Source organism: Pagrus pagrus (assembly GCF_965226575.1).
Source record: "Pagrus pagrus genome assembly, chromosome: 7".
Classification (NCBI taxonomy): Eukaryota; Metazoa; Chordata; class Actinopteri; order Spariformes; family Sparidae; genus Pagrus; species Pagrus pagrus.
The window spans coordinates 17,683,901-17,696,037 of record NC_140191.1 but is presented as its reverse complement, the minus strand read 5'-3'; the positions used below and the strand labels follow the sequence as shown (position 1 = coordinate 17,696,037).

At 39.3% G+C, this 12,137-nt stretch overlaps 2 protein-coding genes across 3 annotated transcripts; one reads left to right on the top strand and one right to left on the bottom strand.

The window, feature by feature from the left end:
• The first annotated feature begins 469 nt into the window (after positions 1 to 469).
• LOC311259727 (myelin-oligodendrocyte glycoprotein-like) lies at positions 470 to 6,314 on the top strand. Its single transcript, XM_084357017.1, has 4 exons — positions 470 to 705; positions 1,366 to 1,704; positions 2,716 to 2,820; positions 5,413 to 6,314. The coding sequence occupies exons 1-4, from the start codon at positions 648 to 650 to the stop codon at positions 5,490 to 5,492; spliced, it is 582 nt and encodes a 193-aa protein (XP_084213143.1). The 5' UTR covers positions 470 to 647; the 3' UTR covers positions 5,493 to 6,314.
• A 913-nt stretch (positions 6,315 to 7,227) lies between these two features.
• Positions 7,228 to 12,128, bottom strand: igflr1 (IGF-like family receptor 1). Of its 2 annotated transcripts, XM_084357411.1 has the most exons (8): positions 11,835 to 12,128; positions 11,537 to 11,732; positions 11,278 to 11,305; positions 11,142 to 11,192; positions 9,934 to 10,012; positions 9,427 to 9,507; positions 9,129 to 9,236; positions 7,228 to 8,781 (listed from the first exon to the last, which is right to left on the bottom strand). In XM_084357411.1, the coding sequence occupies exons 1-8, from the start codon at positions 11,911 to 11,913 to the stop codon at positions 8,456 to 8,458; spliced, it is 948 nt and encodes a 315-aa protein (XP_084213537.1). In that variant the 5' UTR covers positions 11,914 to 12,128; the 3' UTR covers positions 7,228 to 8,455. The 2 variants fall into 2 exon arrangements, with proteins under 2 accessions (XP_084213537.1, XP_084213538.1); XM_084357412.1 differs by lacking the exon at positions 11,142 to 11,192 and having other exon boundaries at positions 11,835 to 12,126.
• Positions 12,129 to 12,137: the final 9 nt, after the last annotated feature.

The following is a 12,137-nucleotide window of genomic DNA, read 5'->3' as shown; positions in this document are numbered from 1 at the left end:
GTATCGGTTACAAGCTAACATGACTCATCCTCATCATCATATGAACATGACAGCCAACACGTGACAGCAGATTTAACGTGGACTCAAAACTGCACACACACACACACACACACACCATTCCGTGAATGTGTGATTGTAATCAGCCTGCAGCAACTGTCTGCCGGAGTTTTTTTGTGAACCCTGAAGGCATCTGTTTCCATGTGACAAGTTTCCAGCCAATCGTGTTTTTGTTTTTTTTGTTTTTTTGTTTTTATTATTATTATTATTACTACACATAAACAAACATATATACTACATTCATACAAGTTTCCAGCCAATCGTGCTTTTCAAAATGTGAGCTACGTGACGTCCATGCGTTTGCCTCAGAACAAGTAGAGCATGATTGGCTGAATGGTTCGTTGCGCCCGCCCCACGAGACGCCCCCAGTCGGGTCCGGTGCTGATGTGATACGGAGTGCCTGTTAGACGCTATTCAACACTAGAGTGACTATATCGCATCAGCATATTTGACTATAGCGCATCAATAGACTTGTTATTTTGGTTATGACGGGTGTACGATAATTTCCCTCAAAATACGATAATTGTATGTCTCCGGTCAGATAATCCTATATTTCCCACCTTTAACACTGGCGAGCTCGCTGCTGTAGGATGAAGTCGACACTAATAACGTTTGTAATTTTACCAGTCGTCGCTGAAATGATCGTGGGTAAGTTTGCATGACTTAATTGACACTGTTAAGTACTGGCACGTGTAGAACATGTAATTTAATCCTTAATGACGGCATTTCTTTGAGTAACTTCATTAATCCCAAGGGGAAATTAGGTTATCAGAGCAGCGGGTCCATTCAAGAGCAGAACGATTTTCTGCTGTATCATCGTCAAGTGACTGCTTTCACTTTCTCGTAGGAGTCTCACCTCTCATCCAAGAGGCTTCTTCAGTTCTAACTAACTGCAGAGGAGTTTTCTGTGAACACTCCCACACAGGGTTTAAACAACAACGATACAGCATCTAGATTTACCATGACCTGGATGACTGAGAACCTTCATCAACATGCAACAATTTATTTATTTTATTTGTCAACTAAAACTAAAACTGAATATCTTTGAGTTGTGGACGAACCCAGACATTTTAGGGCATCATCGTGGGCTTTTTGGATAAACTGATCGATGTTTTTTCACTGTTTTCTTACATTTTATTGACCAAACAACTAATAAAATAATTGACAGATCAGTTGACAATAAAATAAGCATTAATTGCAACCCAAGACAGCCCATTTTTAGGAACTGATTCGCCACTCGATTGAAAAGCACATGAATTGTGACCCTCAGAGGTGTTCAAACTGTAAATGTAGGGCTTGTTTCCACAGGAGAGCATTGTTTAATTTGCCCACATCCGACACTCAAGGCAAGAGAAGGGGATGACGTTGTTCTTCGGTGTCACACACATCCCATGGTCAACCTATCTTCTTATACCGTGGACGTGAAGAGAACGGGCCGCAAAGGTGTGGTGCATGCCTATCGACATAGACATGACCATCCCCATGATCAGATGGATCAGTACAGAAACAGGACAACCCTCATCCATGAAGACCTGAGCAGAGGGGTCGTGACACTGCGGATCTCCTCAGTAAAGCAGTCTGACAGCGGTCCCTACAAAATCTATCTCCCAAAACCCAACTGCAGTTTTATTATCAACATCACTGTTGGTAAGCATCCTGAGTTTAATACTCTACAGATGGATTTATAAAATGATGAAGTTACTTTTTTTGCCTCACATCAAATGCCTCTGCAGGAGACACAGCTGTTTATCAGCTCCAGCTCCGATCAGCTGTGACAGAAGCACAACATGCCGTGTGTTCAAGTTGAGGACACTGTTAATAATTTCCCTCCGTCCCTGTTCAATAGTGCTTGAACCAGTGAGAGTAAAAGTGGTGTAAGAGTGAGTAGTGCATGTTCTTCGGTATGACCGTTCACTAAAAACCATTGCTCTTTAAGTACAAAATGAAGAATGGAAACAAATAATGGAAATGTAATACACAAGCATGATAAGAAGTATAAAACATAACAAAGACTAGTGCGCTCTCAAGGCTCTATTGCTTGAATCTGACACAGACAGCATGTTACATCTGTTACCATTCCTGGAAATGTATGTGAAATGATCCTACAACGGCCATCTCATGAGTTGTTTTCCTGTGCGAAACACACATCCACCAGATTATTCCTCCACCTGACATAGACTTCAGAGACAAGGCTTCTTTCTTACCACAAGCTGGCTACAATAACACGTCTGCAGTCTCATCTGATGTCGAGGATAAAGCTGGCGTGGCTCTCCTTCGCCCTTCACTGACCAAAAAACCCTGTTCAGAGACACACCCGCTGTGCATGTAGAGCCTGCATGTCACGCACTAGCAACAAACAGTGTGTACAACAGCTTTTAGATCAGAAAATTACATGAGATAAACTTCTCTGGTAGATAAGTCATGGAAAATAAGAACTGTTTGAGTTTTCCTTTCATTTAAAGCAGCAAAAACCCTGTGGCAAAACATCTTTGAGTTCATTTGCTTTACGTGACATTGCACGTCCTACCCACCTACACATCGCAATATCGATGCTGAAATGACATATCATTAGTCTAAATGGGTCTAAAGCCATAGATAAATTACTGCATCACCTTTGAGCCCATCCTTCCCTCTCAACTCTGTCTGATATTCTTTCAGGTGCTGCAAGGACTGTCTGGATCATTGTCGCTGCCAGTGTCGGTGGTGTTGTTGGCATTGCTGCTGCTGTTGCTGTTTCTATCCTGGTGAAACAAGGAAAGATCCGTAAGTTGCAAGCTTTTACTCAACAGCATTTTTTTCAGTGGTAAAAGTAACTAAGTACATTCACTCAAATGCTCTACCACTGCGTAGTAGTAAGGGGGATCTATTGGCAGAAATGGAGTATTAGATTAATTATTAATCGTGTTCACATTCGCTTATAATCCCCTAGAGCTAAGAGCAGACAAACCGAAACCTTGGCTCAAGAGAGGGACTTTTTAGAGGGTGAACGAGGGGAATTTAGTTGCTTGCAATCTGCAACCTCACTGCTAGATGCCTTTTAAATCCTACACACTGCAGCTTTATTATGTTTTTGAGGTTTTTTTCTTCTCTTTTTTTACATTTATGTTTGATCCTGTTTTGTGCAGCTTCCTCTTTAAACTTCTTAAATGGTTTCATTTGAATAAACCCAAAGAGGAAATGAAAAAAGAGATAACCGCTCGGTCTTAAGAATGACCTTTAATAATATGCACACAGTGCATTGATCTTCAGAACCAGCACTTTCTGCTGTAATATAAAGACAGGCATGACAAATTTTCAACCACAAATGTGAACTGAGACGTGAGACATACCGGAATTATTCAAAACTTTAAGGACACTGATATTTTGACACTATTTATATTTTGAAACAACAGAAAGAGTCTTTTATGGGCATGGACACGGTTTGCTGGTTTATTTGCCAAATCCTAATACAATATAGAAGACAACAAGAAAAGAATGTAACTAAAACAATCTTCACTTAAAGGATAACTACCGTTTTTTACAACCTGGACCTTTTTTCTAGCAAAATATATGGTCATTTACTCACCCGGATAAATTTGGTGTCATTTGGCGTCGTTTGGACGAAATAAGATCCAGTGTAGCGCCGATATATCCATATAATGCGAGTAACGGGGCATCGACACACAGCCTCTATATAACGCATTATCTGCCACGAAACTAGTTCATTTCACCAATATTTTGTTACGATATGCTCGTGCTATTCCCCTCTGAGTCCGGGCTCGTCCGTTATCAACATCCGGGGTCAAACTAGCAGTAGCAGCTACAGGTAAACAAGCCGGGCTGTCGCAGGTGCGCGCGCAGCTCAGAGACGACATCTTCCAGGTCAGAAGTAGTAGATCAACCTACAGACCCCGGATATTGACAATAGACGAGCCCGGACTCGGAGGGGAATAGCACTAGCATATCGTAACAAAATATTGGTGAAATGAACTAGTTTCGTGGCAGATTCTGTGTTATATAGAGGCTGTGTGTCGATGCCCCGTTACTCGCATTATATGGATATATCGGCGCTACACTGGATCTAATTTCGTCCGAACGACGCCAAATGACACCAAAGTTATCTGGGTGAGTATGTGACCATATATTTTGCTAGAAAAAAGGTCCAGGTTGTAAAAAACGGTAGTTATCCTTTAATGGTGTAGTTCGTAGAGATAATAATGTTGTATCTTGTAGTCACTCATGAGAGATACAGACTGGGAATATTGTCCTGGTATATATGTTGTCTAATCAGGAGATGATGATTTGGCATTTCATCACGAGTAAATACAAGTGTATGTATGAAGGGGACCATCTGTGGTTGAAATAATTACCGTCCTATCCACATCAAATCACATTATGTTTTATTTAGGTTTTACGATGTTATATCCTGAGAAAGATATTGTGAATATTTGAGTATTTATTTAAAACTATCTCCGCCCAGAGGAGCTGCAACAATACAATGCTACTCACACGTTTGATGCATTGGTATTCACTAAATCACATCAGATAGAATATTACTTAAAGATGAAATATATAAGAATTGGCCATCTGTCTAATTCATACTCCAAACAAAAAGGGTGCAGCATGTCACCAGAGTAACCGCTAACTGCTGCTAACTGTAGCTGGCATTAGCTAGTAAGTTAACGGTTAACCATTCAGCTAGCGGTTGTATGAGCTGACTCTGCCCGGACTGTGAGCTCAGAACACCAGGGAGGGGTTGGTGTGGTGTGGTACAAACTGGCTAAGGGCTAGCTGGTTAGCAAGCTAACCTCAATAGATATCCCAGCAACACAATACAAAGACGTCTTCAACATAATGTTGAATGAAACTGTTATTTCTTTATACTGCGTTGATCATTTCCGTTATTCTTTTTTTAAATGTTTTAAACTAAAATTCTTACACATTGCACCTTGAAGTAGGATTTTTAAAACAGGACTTGTATTAAAGTATTTTCACACCATGGTTTTGGTACTGCTGGCTTTATTAGGACATTTGTGGACAGCAATTCAGTATTTTTGTTTATTGACTTTCAGGGTGATCTGATGTCATTTTTTCCTAATCCAATCAAAAACTAGCACTACTGTTTAATTTATTTAAGCCTGTGCAGAGTGTTGTATCATGTTATGCACAGCAATGCTTTGCTTTGAACGTCTCATAATTTTGCACTCAATCGCCATAATGTCACATCAGACAATATCATTAATACTGCGCTGATGATACTAACAATGTCATTACACTGTCTGGCTCTACTACCTACCTTCTTAGCAGTATGCATATACTGTCTTAAGTTGTTGCATAGTATTAGTTTGTCACAAATAGGTTTCCATATTCTCACAGAGACTCTCTGGAAGATGCTCAGGACGGGGGGAGAACTGAAACAACAGAGTTCCCAGACACCCCTGCAGAAAGTGACCTGACTAGAAAGTTGATGGTCAAAGAAGAAAAAAAAAAAAAAGAATCCATGAAAGCCCCAGCTCCTCGTGGATTTCCAAAAGAGTCTTTTAAGAGATTTGTTGATTAGAATGACTTACCTTTGTCCTTAATCAGCTGGTTTATTGCAAAGTAATATATTGCCAAAATACCTGCACCCATTTTTTCAGATTACCTTCAGGTTAGGCACTTTGCCATCTAAGAACAAAATGGCCGTCTATAAACTTTACAAGAGTTGCCTCGAGATGCACTTGTGTGTGACAAAACGGGGAGTAAAAGGGTTTATATCTTATACTTAGTCCAGGATTTATCAAATCATACTGCTGTGAGTGCACGGAGTGAAGAAGTGGAATGGGACGCACTCTGTATTGGTAGTCAGTATTTCTCTTTTAACACTAGACATGAAATTACACAATACAGTCTCATTCATAGAAAACACTATACCTCTGACGGCTACACAGAATAAAGCCTCAGTATTCAAATTTCTGCCCAAGATGTAAAACTGGAATAGGAGCACTGATTCAAAAGACACATTGACTTTGAGACTAGGGGACCAAGAGTGCAAACTGATTTCTGGGTAATAGGACTCATTACTACACCACTCTATGAATTAGTTTGAATTCTATGAATTCGTTTAGATTATTAGGATCCCCATTGCACTATAACAGCTATTCTTCCTGGGGTAAACAACAAGCTTTACATTTGTGACTTGCACCACAACAAACTCACATACAGAACAACAACTACTGATAATGACTACTTAATAATGATGATCAGGGATTATAGTATTATTATTACTCTTAATAATTGAGTTTATCATTGCTATCATACTGATTTTCCCAAAAATATTTATTATACTTTAATAACTTAATTTCTTATTTGTATTGCACACCCACAGTAAGGTGGCCTACGGTTAATTAATACAATTAGGTAATAGTTTATAATATTAGGTTCAAGGTTCAACTCACTCTGTCACCAACCTGGTAATTACCACAATAATTATTGTTTGCAACTGAAAGCAAGTCCCAAGGGTGCAAGCTCTGAGAGTTTAAAATGGTTTTCCAATGCATGAGTCCACAACACTGTCATGTATTTGCCAGATATGCTTTCAGTCCTGCTGTTTCAGCTAAATTACACACTATGCAAGAGCCTCTATGCAACTATTCTGATTCATGTTTTCTCTCTTTTTTTTTTTTTTACTACCTTGTACTGTTTAGCCTTTTTACTTGAAAAATCAATGTTCAAAGCTGTGTGGGGAGGGTGAAGTAATGTGTTGGAGGGAGGGATGGGCTGATCTGGCATCTATGTGATCACGCTTCTGTATGTTGCTTCAGCCCAAGGACTGTTAAGGTACAAAACCAATAAAAGATAATGTTGAATACAATTTATTTATTTATAAAATTTCAGTTGCCGTTGTGGTTATTGTTGTAAAGCCCCTTTACCATTGTGATTATCTGAGTTTGGTCCTCACCAGGGCACAACAGTATTTTACTTGCATTTGCCCCAAATATAACCATCTGCCATAACCTTTTCTCACTCCACTAACCCTGACTACCACCCAAGTTACCCACCTATTATTTCTAGCAGCCCACCCAATATAGCATGCCAAAACCTGGGGTAGACTCTTCTGGCTGCAGGATCTCCAAAGATACAATATGGGCACAGTCACCTATTCAAAAACCAGAGCCAGTCCAAACAAGAAAATATCAAAACAAGGAAACAAATATTAAAGAGCATTTATTATAGAGGCTAAATCATGAAGAGGGCAATCATTGCCATTGGGTCTTACCTAGAAAATAGAAAATAATGAAACGAGATGAGATGACACAACAGTTTACATGCTTACGACATATATATGATATGATAAAAGGCTGTATGTATATATGGGTGATATTTTTTGTTTGGAGTGCCTGTATTGCCTCTGGTACTTGAATCACTCCCCAGACACAAACATTGTGCTACACAGAGTAACCGGTCACCTTCTTCTTTCCCCTTAAAGGTATTGCTGTTACTATGATAACCCAGATGGTGGCACTGTTGAACAAACAGAAATTTTCACTTCACTTCTCCACTTGTACAACTACATTTGTTTCTTAAACCCCTCAGCTTATTAAACAAAAAAAGGGGTTTCTTTCCAAACAATTCTGAATTATTTTCCCCTAACACTTTTGTCTGATTGTGTGTATTTGTCTATATATGCACCTGTGTTTTTAAAATTTCTTTTGTGTATTTAGTTAACCAATAACCTCCTAGTCGAAGGTAATAATCAAAAAACAGGAGTACACATACGCATATGAATAGAAACAACATTCTGTTTAAGTTTAAAGTTCCATTATGTTTGAAAAGCGTATACATTTTTTTGTTGTTTAATAAGCTGTGTGATTTAAGAATAGAAACAGTTCTTGGAGAAAATGTCAGATGTTAGGTATTGATTTAGAAAATGTATTTGTGATTAAAAAAAATGCTGCGTATAGAATAAAGGAAGTAATCAGATACTTAAGAGCAGTATTATCTGGATTATGATTTTCATATTCGGACAGTGAGACAGACTTTAAACCCTCACGGATTTACCAGGAAATGGGCCTCAGAGTTTGTCAGTGTTGACATTGGAATTGGGCCAATCGAGAGGGCCGAGCTCCAAAAACACTAGCTCCACTGTTCCCAAAATATTACTTGAGAACTGAGGATGCAAATGAATTTCTTCCGAATCTTGATCTACTGCCCATAAAATAAGTGATTTCAGAATCTTTTCTTTAAAGAGCCACAGAAGGCATCACAAAGCTGTTTACACAACCACAGTTTGTTTTAACTTTTCTGCATCAAACTACTTTCCCCACATTTTCTCTTTGTTACTGATCAGTTTGGTATGCCACCTTTCCCGCCGTTTGTTCGTGGATTCCTGTAAGTACTATTTGCAGCACCATTGGACGAGGGGACTTTTGGATGAATGCTATACGTCCATCTGATTCAATTTGAGTTTGGCAAGAGCAGCAATGGCATCGTTGCGCTCCATAAGTCGGAGCATCTTAGCCAGGTGTCCTACTGTCCACTCAGGGTGCCGGCTGGTGACCCCCTCCAGCACGGCTTTCAGAGGGCTCTTACTGTCCTTCATGGAGTAGCTGTAAGTAATCCAGGTGGAGGGGAAGGAGCAATGAGAGGCCAGATGTTTGGTGTTCTTTACCCCATGGCTTTCTGGATCCAACAAAATGACTAGCTCCTCCAGAACATCCAGGTTGTCCAGCACTGTCTGTATAGGTGCTGACAGGATGGGGGGACCTAAAGAGGGAACATGCAGGAAAAGACAAATGCATTGTTTGTCTTTTTTTTTATTAGTTTATTTGGGTTTGCAGTCAAGCGCACCGGATGAGACACAGTAAATGGTCCAAGAAATACAACAATGCGTCCTGCAGCCAATCAACACTGACTGAGTCACACTAGTCATAACTTATAACTTATTACGGACTGACAGCACACCAAAAAAACCCAACTGGTACAAAACTTTTCTGGCATGAAAAAGGAGGTGTTAATACACAGGACTTGATAAAGCAAAGAAACTAAAATCACAGCTCAAACGTTTGGTTATGCAAAGTTCATTTAGAAATAACAATCTCATTTCCACTCACTCAGAACATCCTCCAGCAGATCACTGTTATCAGGTGGAGCAGAGAGAGAAGAGAACCCCGCATTGATGTATGATGATCTTCTGTTATAAGTCAACACTTTGCCCTGACCTGTGTTGAAGCCATGCACGAGAGACATATAATCAAAATCAGAATTACCCCATACGCTCTGCTGTCAAATTATATCCCAGGAAAATAACATGCTTGATCAGTGCAGTTTCACAGTCTATGAGTTGTCGACCTTCTTCACCTTTATGCACACTTATATTAGTGTTTAAACCGTTGCTTTCAATATGCAAACCTCTTTTCCGCTTCATGTAGATTATAACGGCACACAGCACAACCAGCGTGATGGAAATAAGGATAACCAGTGGTACTGCCCCTGCAAAAGTAACAAAATGTCAAGGGTAAATTTAGACTACGAAGAAATGTGTTCTTGTTCCATAATCAAGCAGAGGCGTGAGACTGAGGGGGGAAAAGAGGATCGAGGAGGGCCTACGAAGATAATAATAAAATAATAATAAACTTTATTTATAAAGCACCTTTCAAAACCAGAGGTACAAGGTGCCTCAAAGGCAGACATTAAAATACACGGGATAAACAGGCAGACAAAAGACGTGTATATTAAGATGTTAAAATAACCACAATAAAAACCAGTTAGGAGAATGCCCTACAATAAAAGAAAGTTTAAAGTGATGATTTAAAGGTGGACACCGACATGGCTAATCTGAGATAGTAGAATAAATAGTCGTAGGTGTGGCAAGGGGCCTGTCGAGAATTAAGCCAGCATAATCAAGTGTATACTTACATTGTAGATGGTTAGGGGGGGGGGGGGAAGAGGCCTCAGTGTGTTTTTTTGGTGAAGTGGATTCTCGGGTTGTCTGACTCTGAAATGACAACACAGTGAACTGTCATGGCTGCGTGCTGCTGAGGCCGGATTTAACACTTTGAGCTATCACAATACTGTAACAGGCGTGCCTAAACTTTTTCACTCGGGGGGTCGAAAATGAAATTTATTGTTGGACAATGGGCAAAAAGCAGGGCAAAAGCAAGTTATTAATTACATCTGATCAAATTACTGTAATTAAGTCATTTTTGGGGTACTTGTACTTTTATGAAAATGTTTTCAAGTCTGTAATTTTAATCATAGTTAGGTATACATTAGTCCATGTCATCTACTTAGCTACCTATAAAATCATAAATGAGTGGTTGGTACAATTTCAACTCATATCTAAACCTTTCATCTGCATTTTTGTAGCCAATTAGGCATCTGATAACAAACAGGCCAGTGAATAATACGTTTATAATCCAAACTCATTCCATATGTGAACAAGCTGTTCTCAGAGGAAAATCAGGTACCCAGAACACTGTTTGAAGCTAGAAAAGTTGGCAGGGTCCGCCAAATATAAACAAAGTAAAACAGTCTGAAACTGTGTTGTCCTTTAAGGTCAGTTCGTTTATTCAGTTTCTGTTTAAACTTCCCCAAAACTACATAGTGCACCTTTAAGATGCAAAATGACACCAATTATTTTCTAAAAAGAAAATTTAATTATTTTTTTTTGTAGAGCAACAATGAGCAGATGAGAAGGAATTACATTTTCTCAATGTGCAAGTATTTTAGGAGTTTTTGTTTCTTATTTATATTGTTTATATTGTTTCTACTGCTCTTGTACTATTTTTGACTTATTTATTACTACTGTTTCTAATTAAAGATCTCCATTTTTGCTATCCCCTTTGCTGCTGTAATATTACATATTTCCCCAATGTGGGACTAATAAAGGATTATCTTATGTTATCTCATTTTTTTTCATCAGGATATTTTTAAACTAATGAATCAACTATTTGAAATACGCCAACAAGGTTTTTTAAAAATAAAAAAATAAGAATGAGTCAAACCATGAAATTGGGGAACTTTTGCATGTGGGTTCATTTCCTTATAAGCACTGACGTATAGGCTGATCATTTCCTGTGTTGAGCCACAGAAATATCTCCCCTCTTTATCTAGATGACAGTTACCGTTGAAAATTCTGAGACAGTCTGAGGTGTTGATGTTTTTGTTGTTGTTTCCTGGCGAGAGTGAGAAAACTTAGATCATGTTTCAAAAAAACATGATTAAAGCAGTAACACAAAGCTCAGGACAAGGTCTACTCACATTGTCTGGAACTTGGGTCGTATGGTTCCTATAAAAAATAATAATAATGATAAAAAAGAAACAGGAGGGGGAAATGTGCAGGCTTTCACTGTAGGAACACAAACGGTTTACTTGAAACAAAGAGCCTTTTCCTAGTTCTTATAACTTCCACTGCAGAGGAAGCGGGTGATTCAGTTTTCTCCGTGTTTCACCGATGCTTGGCAACAAAACTTGCCCACCTTGTCTGACAGATCCTGGGGTGATGAACACGCGTCCTTACCTTGCTTCTCGGCACTGCGTGTCAGTGGTTGTGTTGCAGGGGCTCACGGTGATGTACCCGGGCTGACAGGAGCTACAGCGCTGACAGTGCGCCGAGCTGCCGGTATTGAACGTATTGGCGGGTGTGCATGGTCTGAATGGAGACTCGTGTCGTCCCCCGTTATCATCAAAGCCACAGTTAGGGGTTACTTCATGTCCTGAAGCAAAAGGAAATAACACAATATAACATAAAAATATAACTTCACATGGCTTTATATAATTTAAGAATAATAATAACAATAATAATATGAATGACCTACCTGGCTGTAAATCACACGGCACACATTTTGAGATTTTCCAGCGGGTTGTAAGATCGGTGCATTTTCGAGAGTAGCCCATCGTGCCTCAAACTGAGCTCCTGCGTAAAATTGTGAGCACCTAATCTGGAGAAAAAGCGCCACCCACTCCACCCTGTTCTTACGCATTTCACTTGGGTATAAAACAGCCCTGAGCTCGCCCAGTGTTAAAAAGTTATCAATTCAATTCAATTCAATTCAATTCAATTCAAAGGAGCTTTATTGGCATGAACGTTTTACAACAATGTTGCCAAAGCATCAAAACAC